This window comes from Schistocerca gregaria, chromosome 1 (assembly GCF_023897955.1).
Source record: "Schistocerca gregaria isolate iqSchGreg1 chromosome 1, iqSchGreg1.2, whole genome shotgun sequence".
Classification (NCBI taxonomy): Eukaryota; Metazoa; Arthropoda; class Insecta; order Orthoptera; family Acrididae; genus Schistocerca; species Schistocerca gregaria.
Window position 1 is genome coordinate 493,253,677 of NC_064920.1, and position 24,336 is coordinate 493,278,012.

Below are 24,336 nucleotides of genomic sequence, written 5' to 3' on the forward strand. Positions count from 1 at the left end.
GAGACTTAACACCTGAGGTCATCAGTTCCATAGAACTTAGAACTACTTAAACCTAACTAACCTAAGGACATCACACACATCCATGCCCGGTGCAGGATTCGAACCTACGACCGTAGCTGTCGCGCGGTTCCAGACTATAGCGCCTAGAGCCGCTCGGCCACTAGGCCGGCTTCTATGAACAACATACGGCGTAAACTGTTAATTTTTGCATTGTTGTGCGAATATTTTTAGCGCAATATAGATATAGAGATATTTAGCAATAAGAAATAAAACTAAATCAAATTCAATTATTCTGTTACAAACCAAAGGAAACTTCTTGTATGTTACAGGAAAATAATGGGAACAACATCCGACGTTTTGTTCATTGTTTCGGATGCACGCTGTGTGAGGTCAACATCGGATAACTGCTGAATCTGTGCGCAGCTGCCGGCCAGCCCACAGCACTTGGTGCCAACAGAGCGAGCATTCTGAATGATGTCGAGTGATAAATGGTGGAACGCACTTGACAGAGCGGACGGGAGGGCCGGAAGTGCCGCTCCATGGCGTTGGGCACGAGTGTCTTCCGGAACCAAGTCAGGGTCGTAGAGGCGAGACATGAAAACAGCAGGACCGGCGGTCAGCGCCCAGTCTCCAGAGCAACATCATGGCGGTCTTCCTCACGACTGTGTGCGCCCTTTGTCTCGTAGCAGGGGCTTTTGCTAGCACAACCACAACTGCGTTCTCTCTGGTAAGTGTTTCATTCACTGCAGTGAAGGTTCTGTTAGAGCAGTGGCCCCAACCGTCCAGAGATAAAGGCCCTGAACAAGATCAGATATCAGGTGTTACCCCAACAAAGCTAGAAACCTACCTAAATTTTAGTTTTGGACAAAAGATTAAAACTCCTATAAAACTCAGACTGATAAATAATAGTGTCCTCGGAGTCTTTCGCGACATTATACATGAATAAAACGTTCTCGGTTTTCCAGCCGCGTCAATTCGAATAAAATCCTCGAGCTTTCGATGGCCATATCCGCCATCGTCGTCAGGAGTTCACTGATTGCCGGGGCTGTTGCGGTCACTCGCTTAAATAGGCATGCAGCCAGTCAAATCGATCCAATGTGGCGCGCGCGCGTAAGTCGATCCGGGCAGCTAGTGGCAGCACCGGTGACGTCAGGAGGCGCCAGGGGGAGGCGCCACGTTTGAAACAGCGGCTCCTGTGTCGCGCATCAGTCTTTCCTTTCTTTCGATGTCCAACGCCCGTCGACATGCTCCGTCCCCAGAGGCCAGGGATACACACTCAGCAGTGCATGGGGACGGGCGATGGACATCGAAAGAAAGCAGAGAAAGATGCGCGACGCGGGAGCGGCAGTTTCAAATGTGGCGCCTCCCCCTGGCGCCACCTGACGTCACCGGTGCTGCCACGAGCTGCCCGGGTCGACTTACGCGAGCGCGCCACATTGGATCAATCTGATTGGTTGCTGATGATGTCATCATGCCTATATAAGCGAGAGACCGTAACAGCCCCGGCAGTCAGTGAACTCCTGACGACGGTGTCGGAGATAGCCATCGAAAGCTCGAGCATTTTATTCGAATTGACGCGGCTGGAAAACCGAGAACGTTTTGTTAATGGTAAATAATAGTTCCATAATATTGAAACTAAGGAAATTTGTATATTTTTGTTCATTTCCGATTAAGCCAAGAAGTTAATGAGGTGAACAGTTCTGCTTACTTTTTTTTTAATTTTTAGGTTTCCGCACGGTACTCCCAAATTCATTCATCAAAACCTGCAGATGAACTATCATTATACTTGTCGGGCTGGTGATCTAGGGGTGCCGGCACTGTAGCTCAATGTGTTCGGTGCACTAGCTGTCTGCGCTCTGTAATAATACTAATAATAAAAAAAGAAACTGAGTTAAGTATTCGACGACCAGCCTCAACCGGTGCCATGTGACGTCCGCCCAGACCAAACACTGACAGCAATCATTATAACAAAGGGGGATGGGGGCGCTAAAGTGCGTGCATGGAGAGCACGAGGTCGCGGGATCGAATGTCGTGCGGACCGTGGATTTACCAGTATTCGTTTTAACTTAACCTTCGCCTCTCAGTGACGTAAGGAGTAGCCAGAAACAACATTTGATTCGGATTCTTCGTTAAGCTGTAGGTTTTCTTTTTTTTAAGTTGGATAACTCGGGTAGTTTAGGGACACTCAAGCTACCGAAGTGGCGCCAAATAAAAATACTTGCACCAGCACACTGAGCCACACGACATTATTATTATTATCATGTATACGGAACCCTCAGTCCTATTAGCGCTTGTCGATTTTTACTCCAATTTTTTCTTATTTGTTCATATTTGCCAATGGGCCTATTGAATGTACCGATACCGGGCGCTGGCTTTAATGGGCGACGTACTGATGTTGTGGAGTGCGTCATACGAGCGAAATAGAAAGGGAACAGAGCACTGAGAGTATATTATTTTTTGGAATATGGATCGTGATGACAGACTGGTCTCTAACCTATCCAGAGATCTAGGTTAACTTGAAAGGTGAAGGTTGTGTTGTAGGATGGTGAAGCCAACGAATGTGAATACAGTATATCAGTTGTGGTGATACACGAGTACTGAGCTGCAGGGTAACACGAAGTCTATTTTACGTTGCAGTGTGACAGGTCAGTTGTCAGTTGGCGAGGTCACCGAACGTGATGGCTTGAAGATTACTATATTAATGTCACGGTGCTTGTGTTATGTATATTGGATCGATTTTGATTTGTCTGCTACCAGAATCTAAAAGCCAGTTTCACACCTGTAATTTTTGGTCACGTTCTTAACCGTTCTTGTGATAACAATGGGTTCTAGCCATCGACCTTTTGTAAAAGTAATGAAAACTCTGTTTCATCGAAATCTGTTTTCATTTCGTTTTTTTCGCAAAATCCACGAAATCTGACTCTCGCTACACTGATTGGAAATACTGCTTAGTAAGCAGACATTTACTTGTCGATTTCCAAAACCGGAAAAAAGTTACTATTGTTATTTACCGTGATTGACAACTGATGACTTCTAATACTGAATGGAGAGCATAAGAAATAAATGGTAGTATAAATGAGCTCAAATTATATTAATAAAGTAAATAATTTAAAGAAAGGAAGCTTCCGATGTGTCATGAACTAAAAAATCTCGATCACGTGCAGTGAACCATGGTATTTTAATGTGAAAAATCATTAAAAACTGAATTTTTCTTAGCATTCACTGAAGAGATAAATACTGGGAATTGTCAGGACAGATACGAAAAAATGGTGGATCGGGGTATGGATTGGAACGTAAAGCGTAATTATAACTGTTATCAGAATAAAAAGGAGACCTGAGGGGTGAATATTAGATGACTAAAGACACCTCTTCACTGATTCCAAGAAATAAGACGACACCAACCCATTGATCTAATGGATGGAGGGTACATCACGTTAGAAAATGCGTAGGAGCAGCTCTGAAAAGCCTCGATGAGGCTTTTATCCAGCAGAAAATCCCAAATGGCTGTTGATCATAATCATTTAAGACTGATTATGCCTTTCAGCTTTCAGTCTGGAGCATAACCCCCTTATAAAATTCCTCCATGATCCCCTATTCAGTGCTAACATTAGTGCCTCTTCTGATGTTAAACCTATTACTTCAAAATCATTCTTAACCGAATGCAGGTACCTTCTCCTTGGTCTGCCCCGACTCTTCCTACCCTCCACAGCTGAACCTATGAGTCTCTTGGGTAACCTTGCTTCTCCCATGCGTGTAACATGACCCCACCATCTAAGCCTGTTCGCCCTGACTGCTACATCTATAGAGTTCATTCCCAGTTTTCCTTTGATTTCCTCATTGTGGACACCCTCCTGCCATTGTTCCCATCTACTAGTACCTGCAATCATCCTAGTTACTTTCATATCCGTAACCTCAACCTTGTTGATAAGGTAACCTGAATCCACTCAGCTTTCGCTCCCATACAACAAAGTTGGTCGAAAGATTGAACGGTGCGCAGATAACATAGTCTAGGTACTGACTTCCTTCTTGCAGAAGAGAGTAGATCGTTGCTGAGCGCTCACTGCATTAGCTTTGCAACACCTCGCTTCCAGTTCTTTCACTATGTTGCCATCCTGTGAGAATATGCATCCTAAGTACTTGAAACCGACCACCTGTTCTAACTTTGTTCCTCCTATTTGGCACTCAATCCGTTTATATTTCTTTCCCACTGACATTACTTTCGTTTTGGAGATGCTAATCTTCATACCATAGTCCTTACATTTCTGATCTAGCTCTGAAATATTACTTTGCAAACTTTCAATCGAATCTGCCATCACAACTAAGTCATCCGCATATGCAAGACTGCTTATTTTGTATTCAATGGCTGTTGATGATCTGTTGAATATCAGAATCTACCAAAATAGTAAAAATAAACATAACTTTTTAGAAACAATTTAGAGTTGTCATTAAACCATAAAGCAAACCATTTTCATCTTTATCTCCCCAAAAATTTCGTTTTAGTTAGTCCGTCCTGAAATCTACAAGTAGCAGAATCACAAAAGTAACGGCGCCCAGTATGTTTTGCGTCAACCTTATGTCAAGAATTATTCATGGGCTGTTGAAATAATTCGAAACAGACTTAGTCGTTAAGGTATTGTATTCGAATATTTGTTTGCAGTAGAATTTAATGTCATACATAGAATGCCCGTTTCCTGACAGAGTCATTTGCTTCTAAATTCAGCCTTAACTTTAGTATATGAGAAATTCTAATATTTTGATGTCTGTCGGTGTTTCAGGATGTCATGCTCCATTGGGTAGAAACATGTAACAAGAGCTACCCCATTTCTCAAGGTAAGGTTGCCATTTGTAAAGTGTTTAATACGTCCTATGAATGTCTTCTTCGCAACTTTGCTTTTTAAATGTCTCTATTGCATAAAAAATTAATATTTTGACAGGTTTTGATTACAAGTCGTCCCATTAAATAGCGATTATAGCGATGTACAATGTCATTACTAACTAAACGCCTTTATTTCGAGGTAAGACATTTCCTGATTGGAGACTTGAATATTACGGAACAGACAATAGCCACAAAATGTTAAAAAAGTGTCCTATATTCTTACAGTGAAATCCTATAAACATAGGCCTTCAGCCTTTCTTCTCGAAGACCGAGCGAGGTGGCGCAGTAACTAGCATACTGGACTGCATTCAGGTGGACGCCCGTTAAAAAACATCCTGATTTAGGTTTCCTAAATCGCTACAGGCAAATACCGGGATGGTGCCTTCGAAAGGGCACGGCCAACTTCCTTCCCATCATACCCTAATCCGATGGGACCGATGACCTCGCTGTTTGGTCCCCTCCCCCAAAAGAACCAGCCAACCAACCTTTCTTCTCAAAGAAACGCAAACTCGTACGAACATGTATCTGAAACGCAAACTCCAGTAACGTGTGCGGGTCGTCGATACACGAATGGCATTAAACGTTTTCACATCCAGATATCTAAGGTCTAGTGAAAGTGCAGGCGAAGGTACTGAATCTCTTAAAATAATACGACGCTAATTAAACGGTTGCGTTAAGTGCTATCGTGTGAGGTGTGGCGTCAATGACTTGAATGAAATAACTGATCGTGCACAATTGATCTCGAAAGAGCCTGAAGTGTGCCCACAGCAGATCCAGTTACTGGCGTCAGTGTCATTTTCCCAAAACACTCCCCACCATGTCCGCTGTGCAAACTGTAGGACGTCTACAGTGATCCCTCCTCCTTATTCCAAACCATCTAACATTTGCTGTTCCCTGGAACAACCTGCAGAACATTTTTTTTCTAAATAGAGTGAGGCGTTGAGGATATCGTTCAGCTACATGACACGTGCATGTCAATTAACATCACCGACAGAGCCATGTCTGCCATTTCCCGCTTGGAACAGGAGGACACCATCTCTCTGTTTACATTTTTCACACCCCGCGGAAACACTGATCTGTTTCGGACACTGTCACAATATCAAAACCGACTCATACGGAAAGGCTGATGAAGAAGGTAGTTGTTGTAAATATTACTTTTGACAACAGCATTATATAACATTAATGTTTATTAATCCTTTGCTCATTTTGTACAGAGACTAGCGAACCCGACAATAACAACGAGCCGGCCGGTGTGGCCGAGTGGTTCTAGGCGTTTCAGTATGGAACCGCGCGACCGCTACGGTCGCAGGTTCAAATGCTGCCTCGGGCTTGGATGTGTGTGATGTCCATAGGTTAGTTAGGTTTGAGTAGTTCTAAGCTCTAGGGGACTGATGACCGCAGATGTTAAGTCCCATAGTGCTCAGAGCCATTTGCACCATTTGAATAACTACGAAATATGAATAGAAATTGGATGTATGTCCAAACTCCTCCTCCTCCCCCCTCTTTTTGTTATTATCCTCATCCTCCCCCCCCCCCCCCAGCCTCTCTCTCTCTCTCTCTCTCTCTCTCTCTCTCTCTCTCTCTCTCTCTCTGCATGTACTCTACCCCCACCGTCTCTTTCCATTTCTTTCCTCCACCTCTCTCTGTTCACTTGCTCTTCCCCCATCTATCTGGCCTTTAGCCCTATTTCTCTGTATTGCAAACGATTCCTTGATTGGGAACTTAAGTCGCTTAAAATGATACGTTATATCGATTTAGACAATTGGTATCTGGGCTCTCCAGCTGCTGGATCTATGAGGGTAGTAGCTTCAATGACAGATTACAAAGTTTCGTACAATATAGATTCCAATCATAAACCGCTAAGCCACAAATATAACTTTTCAGTTTTCCGACAAAACCGACTGCGAGGAAGAAAACCAAACAGCTTATTATTGTGTATACAATTTCTGTTTAAAATTATACATAATAGAGGAAGAATTTGTTTAATGGCTTAAATGATACGGTATTGCAGTGAAAACTGATTGCGAGAAAGAAAATTAAATCGCATTTTTTCACAGAACACAACAACATTACGCAGTCGGTTTTAACAGAAGACCTGTATGTTAATGTTTTTTTTTTTTTTTAAAAAAAAGTATGTAGCCTTCGTTCGTCTGAATGTTTATTACAGTATCGTGTATAAATCTGAATCAAATCACTCAAGAAATTCTCAAGAGTTTTGCTAGCAATGCTTATTTATTTATTGGCTTGGTGCATAAGTTCGTAGCGTTTTTCAGTAAGTTTTAGTAAACATAACAGATACACGTAAGAGACTTGAGTCGTCACGAATATATTCTCATTCACTATTTACAAGTCTGCCAACGCTGGGATATCGTTTCGGTTCGTCGACTGTAGAAATTACTTAGTTTGGAGGCAAAGAACTCGTCGAGCCAAGTTTCGGAGCGCATTTTCATCCGGAGAGGAAGCTTCCTGAAGGTTGTTCGATAGAGAGCGGAAAAGGTGAAAATCTGAGTGCGCAAGACTAGATGATAAACGTGGGTGCGGAATGACTTTCCAGCCCAACCTCTGTGTAGTGTTTTTTGTTAGTTTAGCAGAGTGCGGGCGGGCGTTGTCGCGGAGTAGCGTCACTTCACACAACCTTCCTGGTCGTTCTTGGATTGCATCAGCAAGACGTCTCACCTCCGGCAAGCAATGCGTCGTACACCACACCGTCACTGTTTCACCTTACTTTACTTTACTTTTTCGTGTCCGGAAACTACAATTTGTTTGCCCAGTATTGGGCAACGTCCAATGCTTCTTCTTTAGCCAGCCATAGATCGTCGATGGTGCTTCTGTGGGGGCAGGCAGGGCATTGTAGGAGATGTTCCATCTCCTGTCGAGTGCCGTAGTCACATTTGTCGTCATTTTCGTTCAACAAACCCCATTTGATCAGATTAGATTTAACAGAAGCCACCCCAGTTCTCATGCGATTAAGCATTCTCCAGGTTTTCTAATCACCAGAAACGCATCTTGGTGAGTCCTATCTTAGTGGATATTAGATGGGGCAACTTAGGAAACGGCGTCTAGGTTTGAGTCTGCTGGTGCCACACTCTAGGCCAAATATTGAGTGACGGGCATCAAAGGTTTGTTTTAGCTTCTCGGTATGTTCATGGACTTTCCTACGGGAGTCAGGGTTTGTGAAACCTGCGGCCCTGTGAAGATTTTCTATGGGGGTTGGTTTCATGCAGCCTGTCACTATCCTACATGTTTCATTCGAGCTAATATCTACCTTTTTCGCGTGGGCGGATCTGCACCATATCGGGCAGGTATATTCTGCAGTTGAGAAGCACAAAGCTTGGGCTGAATTTCTGGTTTGGCACCCCATTTCCTATTGGACAGCTTTCGTATTAGGGAATTTCGTGCTTCTACTTTTTTGCGTGTTTTTTCGCAATACCAGTGCAATCAAAACTGTTTCACCATTTTTTTTGGATGCACGCAGGTCTTTGTTCGGGGAGTTGTTGCCTTGTTCGGGTTGGCTGGCAAGAAGGGAAAGGAAACCAATGTGCACTCCGTGTGCATGAGGGGGGGGGGGGGCAGTCATTTCAGATGTGGAAAGGGTCCTCCCGGATGCCATGAAGAGCACAGGGTGCAGCCAACTGCAGGCGTTTGGTCACGTCGGTACCAAAGATGTGTGTCACTTTGGATCAGAAGAGATTCTCTCTGGTTTCGAGCAGCTAACAGCAGTTGTAAAGGCTGACAGTCTTGCTTGCAAGATGAAAGCAGAGCTGACCATTTGCAGCACAGTCGACAGGACCGATTGCGAACCTCTGGTACAGAGCCGAGTGGAGGGTCTGAATCAGAGGCTCAGACGGTTCTGCGACCGTGTGGGTTGCAGATTCCTCGATTTGCCCCATAGGGTGGCCGGGTATCGGTTTCCACTGAATAGGTCAAGTGTCCACTATGAGCAGGAGGAGGATACACGGGTAGCAGGGGTTGTGTGGCGTGGACCGGGCGTCTTTTTTAGGTTAGAGGGTCTCGGGAAAACACAAGAAGGACTTCAGTCACAAAGTGTGCAGGCCGAACAAAGGAAGAACGTAGATACAGGAACCATTGGTATAACAGTTGTAAATTGTCGTAGCTGTGTTGGAAAGTAGCAGAGCACCAAGCGCTAATAGAAAGCACTGATGTTCAAATAGTTATAGGCACTGAAAGCTGGTTAAAGCCGGATTTAAGCTCAGCCGAAATTTTTGCGAAGAACCGAACGGTGTTCCTAAAGGATAGGCTAAACACGGTTGGCTGTGGCGTGTTTGTTGCTGTTAGAAATGGTTCAAATGGATCTGAGCACTAAGGGACTTAACATCTCAGGTCATCAATCCCCTAGAACTTAGAACTATTTAAACCTAACTAACCTAAGGACATCACACACACCAATGCCTGAGGCAGAATTCGAACCTGCGACTGTAGCGGTCGCGCGGTTCCAGACTAAAGCGCCTAGAACCGCTCGGCCAAACCTTGCTGTTAGTAGTTGTTTAACTTGGCGCGAAAAAGAAGTAGATGCTTCCTGTTAGTTAATATGGGCAGAGGTCATTGTTGGCAACCGGAATAAAATAATAATAGGATCCTTTTACCGACAATCCTTCTTTCCACGAACAATACGAGACTGGAATAGAAGGGAGAACCGATAGAGGTACTCAGGGTACCCTCCGCCACACACCATCCGGTGGCTTGCGGAGTATGGATGTAGATGTAGATGTAGAACTCCCAATTCAGATGATACAGTTGCTGAAAGTTTCAAAGAAAACTTGAGTTTGATTTCAAACACATATCCGACTCATACAATAATAGTTGGTGATAACTTTAATTTACCCTCGATATGTTGGCGAAAATACATGTTTAATTTCGGAGGTACGCATAAAATACCATCCGAACTTGTGCTAAAAGCATTCTCTGAAAATTATTTCGAGTAGTTAATTCATGAGCCCGCGCGAATAGTAAACGGTTATGAAAACACACGTGACGAGTTAATAACGAGCATCGAAACCAATACAGGAGTTAGTGAACACAGGGCTGTAGTAGCGAGACTGAATACTGTTATCTCCAAATCCTCCAAATCCTCCAAAAATAAGCGAAAAATATATCTATTCAAAAAAGCAGATAAAAATTCACTCGACACCTTTCTGAGAGACAGTCTCCACTCATTCCAAATTAATGATATAAGTGTAAACCAGATGTGGCTTGTATTCAAGAAATTGTATCGGCAGCAATTAAGAGATTTATACCAACTAAATCAACAAACGACGGAACTGATCTTCCTTGGTACACAAAACGGGTTAAAGCACTGTATTAGAAACAACGAAACAAACATGCCAAATTGAAACTGACGCAAAATCCCCAAGATTCACGATCTTTTACAGTAGCTCGACATTTAGCGCAGACTTCAATGCGTGATGCTTGTAACAGTTTGCTCAACGAAACTTCTTTTCGAAACCTGGCAGAAAATCCAAAAAGATTCTGGTCGTATGTGAAGTATGTTAGCGGTAAGAAGCAATCAACGCTTTCTCTGCGCGGTAGCAACGGAGATACTATCGAAAACAGTGTTCCCAAAGCTGAGTTACTAAACACAACCTTCCGAAAAGCCTTCATAAAAGAAGACGAAGTAAATATTCCAGAATTCGAATCAAGAACAGCTACCAACATGAGTAACGTAGAAGTAAATATCCTCGGAGTAGTAAAGCAACTTAAATCACTTAATAAAAGCAAGTGTTCTGGTCCAGACTGTATACCAATTAGCTTCCTTTCGGAGTATTCCGATGCATTAGCTCCCTACTTAACAATCATACACAACCGTTCGCTCCATGAAATATCCGTACCCAAAGACTGGAAAGTTGCACAGTTCACACCAAGAAAGGTAGTAGAAGTAATCCACTAAATTACAGGCACATATCGTTAAAGTCTATATGCAGCAGGATTTTGGAACATTTATTGTGTTCAAACAATATGAATTACTTCGAAGAGAACTGTCTATTGACACACAGTCGACATGGGTTTAGAAAATATCGGTCCTGTGAAACACAACTACACTCCTGGAAACTGAAATAAGAACACCGTGAATTCATTGTCTCAGGAAGGGGAAACTTTATTGACATATTCCTGGGGTCAGATACATCACATGATCACACTGACAGAACCACAGGCACATAGACACAGGCAACAGAGCATGCACAATGTCGGCACTAGTACAGTGTATATCCACCTTTCGCAGCAATGCAGTCTGCTATTCTCCCATGGAGACGATCGTACAGATGCTGGATGTAGTCCTGTGGAACGGCTTGCCATGCCATTTCCACATGGCGCCTCAGTTGGACCAGCGTTCGTGCTGGACGTGCAGACCGCGTGAGACGACGCTTCATCCAGTCCCAAACATGCTCAATGGGGGACAGATCCGGAGATCTTGCTGGCCAGGGTAGTTGACTTACACCTTCTAGAGCACGTTGGGTGGCACGGGATACATGCGGAAGTGCATTGTCCTGTTGGAACAGCAAGTTCCCTTGCGGGTCTAGGAATGGGAGAAAGATGGGTTCGATGACGGTTTGGATGTACCGTGCACTATTCAGTGTCCCCTCGACGATCACCAGAGGTGTAGGAGATCGCTCCCCACACCATGATGCCGGGTGTTGGCACTGTGTGCCTCGGTCGTATGCAGTCCTGATTGTGGCGCTCACCTGCACGGCGCCAAACACGCATACGACCATCATTGGCACCAAGGCAGAAGCGACTCTCATCGCTGAAGACGACACGTCTCCATTCGTCCCTCCATTCACGCCTGTCGCGACACCACTGGAGGCGGGCTGCACGATGTTGGGGCGTGAGCGGAAGACGGCCTAACGATGTGCGGGACCGTAGCCCAGCTTCATGGAGACAGTTGCGAATGGTCCTCGCCGATACCCCAGGAGCAACAGTGTCCCTAATTTGCTGGGAAGTGGCGGTGCGGTCCCCTACGGCACTGCGTAGGATCCTACGGTCTTGGCGTGCATCCGTGCGTCGCTGCGGTCCGGTCCCAGGTCGACGGGCACGTGCACCTTCCGCCGACCACTGGCGACAACATCGATGTACTGTGGAGACCTCACGCCCCACGTGTTGAGCAATTCGGCGGTACGTCCACCCGGCCTCCCGCATGCCCACTATACGCCCTCGCTCAAAGTCCGTCAACTGCACATACGGTTCACGTCCACGCTGTCGCGGCATGCTACCAGTGTTAAAAGACTGCGATGGAGCTCCGTATGCCACGGCAAACTGGCTGACACTGACGGCGGCGGTGCACAAATGCTGCGCAGCTAGCGCCATTCGACGGCCAACACCGCGGTTCCTGGTGTGTCCGCTGTACCGTGCGTGTGATCTTTGCTTGTACAGCCCTCTCGCAGTGCCCGGAGCAAGTATGGTGGGTCTGACACACAGGTGTCAATGTGTTCTTTTTTCCATTTCCAGGAATGTAGCTCTTTATTCACATGGAATTTTGAGTGCTATTGACAAGCGATTTCTAGATCGATTTCGTATTTCTGGATTTCCGGAAGGCTTTTGACACTGTTCCTTATCTGTATAACCGATTTGAGAGACAATCTGAGCAGCCGTCTTAGGTTGTTTGCAAATGACGTTGTCGTTTATCTACTAATAAAGCCATCAGAAGGTCAAAACAAATTGCAGAACGATTTAGAAAAGATATCTGAATGGTGAGGAAATTGGCAGTTGAGGTAAATAACGAAAAGTGTGAGGTCATCCACAGGAGTGCTATACGGTATTCGTTAAACTTCGGTTACACGATAAATCAGTCTAATCTAAAAGCCTTAAATTCTACTAAATACCTAGGTATTACAATTACGAACAAGTTAAATTGGAAGCAACACATAGAAAATGTTGTGGGGAAGGTTAACCAAAGACTGCAGTTTATTGGGAGGACACTTAGAAAATGTAACACATCTACTAAGGAGACTACCTACACTACGCTTGTTCGTCTTCTTTTAGAATACTGCTACGCGGTGTGGGTTCCTTACAAGATAGGAATGACGGAGTACATCGAAAAAGTTCAAAGAAGGGCAACACGTTCTGTATTATCTCGAAATATGGGAGAGAGTGTCACAGATATGATGCAGGATTTGGGCTGGACATCATTAAAAGAAAGACGTTTTTGTTGCGACGGAATCTTCTCACGAAATGCCAATCACCAACTTTCTCCTCCGAATGCGAAAATATTTTGTTGACACCGACCTACATAGGGAGAAACCATCATCACCATTAAATAAGGGAAATCAGATCTCGTACGGGAAGATGGAGGTGTTCGTTCGTTCCGCGCGCTATACGAGATTGGAATAATAGAGAACTGTGGTTCAAATGGCTGTGAGCACTATGGGACTTAACATCTTTGGTTATCAGTCCCCTAGAACATAGAACTACTTAAACCTAACTAACCTAAGGACATCACACTCATAAATGCCCGAGGCAGGATTCGAACCTGCGACCGTAGCAGTCGCGCGGTTCCGGACTGCGCGCCTAGACCCGCGAGACCACCGCGACCGGCAGAGAACTGTGAAAGATGTTTAATGAACTCTGTGCCAAGCACTTAAATGTGATTCGCACAGTATCCATGTAGATGTAGATGTAGAGGTAGATGAACCAGTCCTTTCTTTTCCGTATGTTAGCATAAAGACACAATTTATCGTCACCAGTAATAATACAGGGTAGGAACAGTTGCTGACGAGGAAGGAGAGATATACACACGACCATCCGCTGATTTTTGTGATTTTTACTCTCAGAATGCTATACCTACACATCCGGTGTTAGAACCTTCCTCGTAGCATGCAACTGTCGCACGATGGTGGAATGATCACAGTTCATCACATTTGCCAGTTCTCGAGTACAAAGACGTGGATCATTGTCGATTAATGAGTTTAAACGATCTTCGTGAAACCCCGAAGGTCTTCCTGAACGTGGAGAGCCACTAATGCCAAACCATCCTCCTTAAAACGAGTAAACCGCTTTTTTACCGTACTCTGGCCAACGGCGTTATGGACAGGGTGCAAATGTTTCTGGCTGCCTCCAATGCTGTCACCCCTCTACTGAACTCAGACAGAAGAGTATGCCAGAAGCGTTGTCATTTCTCCACTTGAAACTCCATTTTCTAGCGTCCACAGCTCCACTCCAGATCTCCAAATGACAAAATGACGTAAAGATAAAATCAAATAGCCGGCCGGGTTGGCCTAGCGGTTCTAGGCGCTACAGTCCGGAACCGCGCGACCGCTACGGTCGCAGGTTCGAATCCTGCCTCGGGCATGGATGTATGTGATGTCCTTAGGTTAGTTAGGTTTAAGCAGCTCTAATCTCTAGGTGACCGATGACCTCAGAAGTTCAGTCCCATAGTGCTCAGAGCCATTTCAACCATTTAAAATCAAATAGCAACAGTAAAAGCACAAATAAAAAATGACAATCGATAAATAAACCCCTAGAAACCAGAATACCATCATGCAAGACAGAAACGCTGCAAATGTATGCACCAACCTATTATTATCGTTACAACCCGGAAGTGCTGTAGCAAATGTGCTTGAAGAGGCCGTGTGCAGAATGTCGGTTTGGCAGTCTTGGTGCTCGGTTCCCATTTGAGCTCGGAACAAGGGGTAAAAACTTTTAGTTTAGCCCGGATCAGCAGCCATTTTATAGCCACTCCCATTTGTATATATTATATATACATATTTTAAAAGCATATAGCTTATGTCCCTCTGAACGTTAATTAAAGGATTGTGTAAAAATAGGAAGTAAATTGGTCAAGAACGTTTCGAAATTTTTGCTGTATATTTACATAATACGTACAGGATGATTACAATTAAAGTTTCAGTTTCAAAGCGTTGTGAAAGAAAGGATCACTGCTCAGAATGACGTCTAATTTGAACGGAGTATTATCGAAAAGAGAGGAAACGTTATGGGATAAAAAAACTGAATAAAAATTTTCCCATTACTTGTCGCTGTGAGCGTCATATGGTAAATAGATTCGGCTACAAATGAATGATGAATCGCAATACGATGTCTTTGGTGCGAGTTGCACGTGGAACTACCCGTAGTGTGCACCTTTCGTACTCGACAATTGTGGTACTATTAGTTAGGTTAGGTAAGCTCATCAACGACGGCAAGGATGGATCCACATCGGAAGGGAAAAATTGGTTATTCACTGTCCTGAGGCAAAATTAAAAAAAAAAAAAAATTATGAAGTCGGCTATTAAATGTTGTGAGACTGGCGCAACATATATCCGATATGCTGTACATCGTTTTCTGCCACAAGTTTATCTGAATTCGACAAACAAAGTGTTCCACGACAGAAGTGCCTCAGGGATGACATTAAGAGGGCGTTCCGCAATGCGTGCCTTCAGTACAGTCGCAGCAATAAACACAGCTACTTTCAGATAACCACATAGCCTGAAGCAACACAGATTAAGAGCAGGCTGCAGGGAAATGACGCTTTGACAATTGTAGCCTTTCCAAAATGCCTCTGCAGCAACTGCTTAATGGCTGTGCAATATGCGGAGGAGCGCTGTCTTGCAAAAAAGTGATCCTATCTCCAGATCCACATTGGTGAAGGGTTGGAATACTCCTCTCCGCTGAAGACTCTCATGACGATTACCGTACGTTTACCGTACAGGTAACAGAACTCGCAGGATCCATCTCCTCGAAAAAATATGGCCCTACAATAAACGATGCCACCAACCAGCACCACACAGTTACCTTTGCAGAATGAACAGGTACCGACTGATGTATGAAAGGATTTCCCTTTGCCAATATTTTGCAATTCTGTGTATGAACATTTGCTTGGAGTTAGAAATGGATTTGGTCTGTACGCAGAATGTTCCATGCGCACTCATTGCCTACTTCCATGCGAGCAAGAAGTTCTGGAGCAAACGTTTATCTTGCAGGCAGGTCAAGATGAAGCAACTCCTGAGAATGGGTAAATTTCTATGGATAACAATGCAGGATGTCTCGTAGAATTTTATGCACCGTGTTCACAGGCATTCCAAAGTTCGAGGAATTCTCTGTATACCCATGTTAACTCACAGCTCGATCCCTCCTGCAATGTTGTGCCCTGTGTGAGATAGCGATACAAAAGAACCTGTCTTTTCGAATTTCGTAATCATTTTCTTCAAATCCTTTGCAGACATCGGACCAACGCCTTTTTTCGTACCCGTGAGTAACCCGAACTCTTTCAGAGCTACTGGCGTAGAGTAATCGTTCTTGTAAAACTGTTTTAACAGCAGTAAACGAGCCTGCGAAACGGCTCAGACGCAAACTGAGGAACAGCCATGTAGCCTGCGTCTTTTATTTTGCATATTATGCCCTTTAAAGTGCCAATTATTTGTGAAACTTTGGTTAACTTTTTGTCTAACGGCTGCCCCTTCGTTGATAACATTCCGTTCGAGTTTAATGTTATTCTCAGTTTTTTACTGTGTTTGGAACTTCAACTATAATCATCCTGTATATTTAAAGAAAGAAATAACCTATGTTTCTTAGAGAACCATCGAAAATTATGATGTAGATCGGTCAAGGAATTTTCGAGATTCTTGCTAACAACATTTTCTACTTCCGTCCCAACGTTTATTAATTGTGTAAAAATATGACGTAAACTGACCAAGACATTTTTGAGATTTCTGGTAACAGTGTTAAACAACGTGGTATCGGTGTTGACAAGGATATCCGATGATCGGGCTTCTGCTGAAGAGTTCCAGTCAGTACAGTGAAACTCAAATACACATTTTTAAATTTTTCGCAAACCGTCCTTGTATGTAGAGGCTTCTTTGTTGATTAATAACAAATATTGTTTCAGAAATGCTGCAGTACTTAGCAACTACCGGTGGCATTCTTTCCGATGAATCAGACGCTAACGCCAGAGTAAGTGTGAGGTTCTGAAAGTCTTTAAAATTATTCACTAATCAAAATAGATGAATTGGAGATCTAACGGTAATTCTCTCCCTGCTTTGTTGCAGTGCTACCTGGAGTGCTACGACCGTCTCGGAGGGACAGTAAGTGTTCTGCTATGCACCATGCTTTGAGATATTTGAAGACCGAATCATCGTCATCATCAGTTTTCTGCTATATTAGCAGGTCCTTTGCCTCTCCACTTTCTGCGATCCATTGCTTCCTTCTTAAGGCTACTGTATGTTGTACCGTCCATCACGTCATCCAGTATCTGAAATCTCTTCCTTCCTCGCTTCCTTTTCCCTTCTACATAACCTTCTAAAACTGTTTTTATCAGTCCGTCATTCTTCCTTGATATATGCGCAATCCAATTTCTTTTCCTTCTTTTTATTACATCTTCCCAGTACCCCTTCATTTTTTACTCTGTCGATCCAACTTATTCTTTCTATCCTCCACCAAGTCCACATCTCAAAAGCCTCCAGTCTTTCTCTTTCTTTCTTCTTCAAAGTCGATGTTTCAGCGATATTCAGAAGAACACTCCATACATTTTATGAGTCTCTTCCTGAGTTCTCCGTCCAGACCGCTGCAGAAAATTCTCCTTTTCTTATAAAATGCCTCTTTTGCCATTGTTACCCTTATTTTAATTTCTATGGCGCACTTCCAGGCAGTGTCTATCCTGCTTCCAAGATACTTAAAATTTTGCAGCTGTTCTAATATTTCTCCATTCAGCATAATTTTTATTTCTTTATTTCCTCCTAGTGCAATACTTTTGTTTCTTTGTGTTAATTTTCATTCCACAATTTTTTTTCCCTTAGCTTCAATGGTGTCCACCAAATCCTGTAATTCTTCTTCCCCTGTGGCTAGAAGGACCATGTCATCAGCAAACCTCAAACACCCTACTCTTCTTCCTCCAATTTCTACTCCTTTGTCATCTAATGAGCATTGGTCAGTCATATTTTCCAAGTAGAGACTGAAAAGGGTAGGTGACAGACAGCATCCTTATCTTACTCCTTTTCCTAGTCCGATCCAATTTGCACTTTCTCCTCTCACTCAGTCTCTTTGATTAAGATATAATGAGTTTACAAGACTTCTGGTTTTCCAATCCACTGTCTCTTCCCTCATTATAGTCGCCAGCTTGTCCCAAACCACATTGTCAAATGCCTTTTCTAGATCGATGATGCACATGTATGGCTCTTTTCCTTCTTCAATAAACTCTTCTCCGAACAGAGTAGTCTGTAAAAAAGTTGATGGTTGGTCCTTTCTCTTCATCACTTACACTGTTGAGTGATTCAAGTTCCAGAGTTTCTGGTTTGTGATCTGTGTCGTATATAGCTCTTTTAGATATTCTTCCCATCTCTGGAGGACATCGTCACGATCTTTGTACACTACCTCTTCGTCTTTACTCAATATTTACATAGTAGCACTTCCTGCTCTGTTTTGGTCCCATGTCATAGTCTTTACTCTGTTGTATAGTAAGTCGTATCTTCCCTTCCTGTCCTGTCCTTCAATTGCGTCACAGTCCTCTTTTCGCCATTTTTTCCTAGCCTAGGTTGCACTATTCATCATATAGATTATGGGATAATTTCACTTTACATTTGCCCCTGATGTAGTCAGAAGGTAACCTGTATATTTAAATGAGTCATTCACAGGATACGCGAGACAACCGAATCTGATTCCTGCGAAGCATATCAGGCGTGGATTGGAGTCACTAACTGCAGACCATTAGCTGAGATAAATGGCTCGATCTCCAGTCGGCTCTTTGTCAGTAATGAAATCACTGCAATAGAGCCTTGCGTGGAGAGCGTACCATGACTTTAGAAAGCATCTGTGTAAATTGTGGGAAGCACAGCCGTGGAAGGGATTTGGATAGGCTTTCTTACTTCTTGGAAATGAGTGTTTTTGGTTTATAACTTTGATAATTACATATTTTGGACACAGTTGTATGCCAAACGCTTCGCGACTTGGTTTTATCTTGTTGTGTAGCTCTTTCGATATTCTGTTCAGAGAATATGTTGTCATTCCTCGGTCGTGCAAAATTTTAGACAGTGGTGTAATCATATGTTTCATGAATAGAAGTATGTTAACTGTTTGTATTTAGTTCTTACTTACTTATCGAGCGAAAGTTCATTTTGGGGATTTAAAGGCTCAAATTTTCGTCATAGACTGACTTAGCAATCGGATCTGAGGGCGTTCACAATGTTACGTTATATAAAAGGAAAATAATTGTGAGTAATAGCGTAACAAAGCTAAAGAGCAATATAACGCCTGAATATTCCAAGAATGTACTTCACTTGGTGACGAGATGACTTCAGAAATGAAATCTACACAACCACATCGCATACTTAATCAAAAGACGGAATGTAAATACACTGGAAGCCGTAATATTTTAAGAAATTTTAGTTTCACACATACTTCCAATTATACGCTCCTCTTTCACATTTTCCTTATCTTCTTCTGATCCTTCTAAATATAAAAAGAATTTTCAGTGCTTCATTTTAAGTACGGTCTTCATAAGTACTCGCACTGATAAGAAAATTTCTGAGTCTTTGACAACAATCCTGTTTTTCCCAAGTAATATATATATATATATATATATAGGCAGCGTAGAGCTACTTTGAGGTAAATTCTTGGGAACTAAACACCTTTTTGACCATTACTTTCATTCATCAGTTTTTTGTTGCGAAATGTGTTTAATAAAGTTCTAACATCAGTAACAACTTTTGAAAGAATGTCTGTGTTGTCTTGAAATAGTGGTTTAAGTTTCCTTAACACTTTCATGCGATGTAGCTTCAGGTAGATTTGAAGCAGTCGTGGGACAAACTTTGCCACAGTATTTCTTGTGTTCAGTTTTTTTTTTTTGTCAAAATACAGGGTTATCCTAAATGATTCAGTAGATTTAAAAGCTCTGTTTGTTTGTATGAAGGGTCTATACGCTGTACAAAGTCGGGTGATACATGAAAGGCCGGCCGGTGTGGCCGTGCGGTTCTAGGCGCTTCAGTCTGGAACCGCGCGACCGCTACGGTCACAGGTTCGAATCCAGCCTCGGGCTTGGATGTCTGTGATGTCCTTAGGTTAGTTAGGTTTAAGTAGTTCTAAGTTGTAGGGGACTGATGACACCAGATATTAAGTCCCATAGTGCTCAGAGCCATTTAAACCATTTGATACGTGAAAAGATAGACACAGTCACCGAGTTTCTGTTACATTCGACAAATGATCAATGTGAGGAAAGTCACTGCACTGGCTAAGTGATTAAACAAAATCTGTGAGCTGTCAACAACATCGATATTCTTAGAAACTGCACGATACCCAATGTGTTGTCTTACAATGCATTCAGTACGGGTTTGGGTCACAGACCATCTTCACAGTGGAAAATATTTACTAATACAATTTCACATGGCATACATGCTATTTAATCAGGAACTATACGTCATTGCTGATTTGAAAATGTAATAAAATTACGCCGTTAAGTATCAATGTTTTACTTTTTCGAGTCAGCAATGGCTTATACTTTCCTCGTTAAATAGCATGTACGCCATGTGAAATTGTCGCAGCAGATATTTTTCCACTGCGAAGATGTTACATGATAGACACTGGTAGTGAATACATGTACGGAGAGATAGCACAGTGTGTATCATACATTTCTCCAAGTAAACGACCTTTTTTGTTATGAAACTAAGCATTTTTTAAACTTTGACGCTGTACGCGTTCTGTCTTAGTGTGACACAAATCTTTTCTTGACACCTCAGTAAAAGCATGCGATAATGATAAACGTTAATGCAAGGGAAGGTTACTGTAATGGCGTCTGTGGATAGCCAACAGCTGAAGGAACTTCGCTAGCCATCGCAAAGCCTTAACGGCCACATTTCAAAACGATACTTGACTTTAAAAACGCGCTTTGTGTATTACAGTATTACAGCATCAACAACAAAGTTATTAAAAAACCTTAACAGTGACCATAGCGGTGTATCGGTGCGCACTAGGGTAGTGGACTACTTGAAGGTTTGCCTAAATGTACCTCAGCAGGTCTCGTTTCCCTGCTGATACCGGAGACCACGCCCGGTAACTATCAGAATCCGAGGCACAGACCAGACGCTTACATCTCAGTTAACCTTCCTTCCTTTTTACCGACAGATGCAGGACAATTTCTGAAGCACGCACGTTGTTGTTTATATTTGTTATCACTAGTCGCATTCTATGAATCCCTCTGTCCACCTATAATTGTCTCAGGTCTGTGGAATGTGAAAAGTAGTCGAAGATGTACGTTTTCTTTAAGTCCAATCCGGGGATTAACACTACTGAATATTATTGTATTTAGTGGAAATGTTTATTATATAGCAGCTTAAATATTAATTCTAACGGTTCTGTGAAATTACTCTCCAGCGGAAAACGGGGAATTACCCAGCAGAAATGCCTTTAATTTAGTCTTAAATTTCACTACATTATCTACAAAACATGTACTATACTCTGGCAGGTTGTTGATTGCATGTGACAGCATATAACTGAATTCTTTCAGCACTAAAATTAAACCCTTGATGTTTTGAAATTCGATGGATAGCTTTGAGATTCAAGAGCTCAGGTCTGGATGTCTAGTTAACACAAGACTGAAACAAATTTCGTATGCCTCGCCCGACCCGTATCAAAAACGCTATTTTTTCTAAGCGCCTGGTCATCTGGAGCTCCAACTTCTGCTACTTTCACTTCTGGCCAAGCCCTGCGTACACCATAAATTTGGAGGAAATCGGTGATGACGAGTAGGCACGGCCCCCCTATGAGAGTAATTAAGAGACCTACTTCAGCTGTATTAATTATTTACTGAAACCACGACCGGTTTCGGGATTTTAAAGTCCCATCTTTAGGTGTATGATATTATCGTATTTGGTAACACACAACAGAGGGTCGGGCAAGTCAGTGCAAGAGCTCAAATCACTGCATGTTGGCGGTAACGGGACGCCAACGGGCAGCCGCGTGGTAGAAACGCCTCTCTGTTGCGAATGGTCCACGTACCAAATCTTGGCCGGCCACTTTGGTCTAGCGGTTCTAGCGCTTCAGTCCGGAACCACGCGGCTATTACAGTCGCAGGTTCGAATCCTGCCTCGGGCATGGATGTGTGTGATGTCCCAAGGTTAGTTGGGTTTAAGTAGTTCTAAGTCTAGGGGACTGATGACCTCAGATGTTTAGTCCCATAGTGCTTAGAGCCATTTGAACCAAATCTTGTGCAGATGTTGGAGAAGGAATGAAACATCATCAGCTTTTCAGATATTGAGCCTGGCGAGATTTCAAAAATGTACGCTTCTTCATGATTTTGTTGTTAGACTGATCTTTTAAACTATCAGAATATGCTGCATAACAATTATTCCATATCAATTTCTCGCTTCACAGAGTCTTAGTAGGCATCCATAAGTAGTCTGTACTGTAGCCACGAGCCTGTTACCGGTACTCACTATGTACAATGGAAAAGGAGAAGACGCAAGCGTTCGCACGGATTCGTGTACTTACTCATGCCTGTGTGGAGCTATGACGACACTGATTAAAACGTTCCGTTGTTCTTTCACTAGTCTGTCGTGCGGCTGTACTCGTTTTAGGATTCATGCGTTAAAAAGACTTGACTGTTTAAACAATCGCTCTTAAAACATTATTAACTCTACGTGTCGCTCCACTTGTTACGTATTTTCTCATAGTACTGTCTCTGTCAGTATCCCTTATATTCACCCAGACGCCGGCGTTAGAGTTAGCTTCTATTACCTATAGCTTTTCCTTGAACATTTACATTTTTGATTATAACTTCTTGTCACCAGCCTTTAAAATTTCTACACAGATTATTTTACCTTCCACAATAAATATAATTTTGCGGGAATGTAGATTTCTTGTAAATAGAGCTCTTGTTTTCCTTTTACGCCGTTGCATGTTTACCGTAGCTGCGTGGACAGCGTTCCGGCTTGTCATGCTGAGGCGCTGGGTTCGATTCCCTGATGGGTTGGAGATTTTCTCCGATATAGTACTGGGTGTTTGTGTCGTCTTCATCATCCTCATCGCCGAAGTGACGTCACCTTAAACGATTTGCACCAGGCGATCAGGTCTATTCGCCGGAGGCCCTCCCACAAGACATTTCATTTCAGTGCAGTTTGTTATCTGCAGTTAAAGGGGAATTCTTTTAAAGTACTGTTTTTTGAATGAAGATCATAGTGTAGGGCTATAATAAAACTACATGTGTTTGGGTTAATTTTTAACTTTGTTAACGTTAATTTGCTTAGAGTCGGTTTATTTATCACTTCTATTGCCAAACGTGCTATGCTCATTGTTTTTACTGTTTGTTTTTGACATTTCTCAGACTGTCTGCTAGTGCTTGGAAGTAAAATGTAGAGAAAGCCCCTGGCGATAGTGTAAGAACGGAGAAACATGTGTTAGTGAAGGGAGGAGAACAAGAAGTGATGTTTGGCTCACAATACTCAAAATATATTTATTGTCCAAGTAAACATGGAGACAAGTAGTGAAGAATATTCTGTATTACTTTCTCACTCAACATTTAAATCTCTTGTCTTAAGTCCCATTGCCTCGATGGACGACTCCACTGTTTATGTCTAACTTCAGTGCGTCACTGGCAGTAAAACACGCAAAGGCTTTAGAACATTTTAAATGCGTCTTTAACAATAGTCTCGGTACTAGACGTCGATTCTGACGGGCCTGCGACACATTAACCTTGGGTTAAAAACCAGATTCCGTTGCTTTACCTTGCTTTTATGGTGTTTCAAAGAATTTAACACATTTTTTCTTCTTTCGAAGATATACAGCAATGGAACGATCAATGTGGAAAGAACTGTATCTCTGTTGACAAGTTACTATCCAAAAATATCCCAGATTGGTGTCGAGTCTGTGAAGAAAATAATCGAAAATTGCAAGTCGAAGTGTAAGTATGATTAAAATTCACCTAAGACATATATTTGAAACATATGATACACTATAGATTAGCTCGCATGTACTGGTAACCTTATAAGTATGTAGGATTATCACGTTATCACTTAGATATTCTTTCTTTCTGTCTTTTGTTTTTAGCTGGGACAGGTGAGTGTATGACAGCGTACCTGATCAAAAAGTGCGTCACCGAGGGTCTTATTGCCAGCTCACAATCTTCATCGATCTTTAATAATCGATCTTTGTAGATTTCAATACTTAATCCAGTGTGTGGATTTGTATTTTGTGGTAATAAATAATTCAGCAAATTAAATGTTAGTTTTTTACATTTTGGCGACCTAATAAACGTACTACCATATAGATTCACTCAACCGTTTCATTGTTTTATATCGTCGAAGTGGCAACAAATTGTCATTAATGACATGAGAATATGATTTTTAACTGTACAACAAATAATCGTGAGAAAGCTGAGGTGAAATGTGTAAGGTTCACCTTTCATTGTGAAAGCAAGAGAACTCATTTATCACTAGTACAAATAATGCAGAATATCATGAGCATTATAATGGATAACCTGTATGACATCGGCTATAGACGCCAACGTGACCTACGAGGACTGGCGTACCGCC

General features: G+C 42.6%; 1 protein-coding gene across 1 annotated transcript; it reads left to right on the top strand.

Moving 5' to 3' along the window:
• Positions 1-630: 630 nt before the first annotated feature.
• On the top strand, positions 631-24,017 carry LOC126270537 (uncharacterized). The gene is made up of 6 exons (XM_049974080.1): positions 631-727; positions 4,776-4,830; positions 16,710-16,774; positions 16,870-16,905; positions 23,582-23,705; positions 23,852-24,017. The coding sequence occupies exons 1-6, from the start codon at positions 644-646 to the stop codon at positions 23,956-23,958; spliced, it is 471 nt and encodes a 156-aa protein (XP_049830037.1). The 5' UTR covers positions 631-643; the 3' UTR covers positions 23,959-24,017.
• Positions 24,018-24,336: the final 319 nt, after the last annotated feature.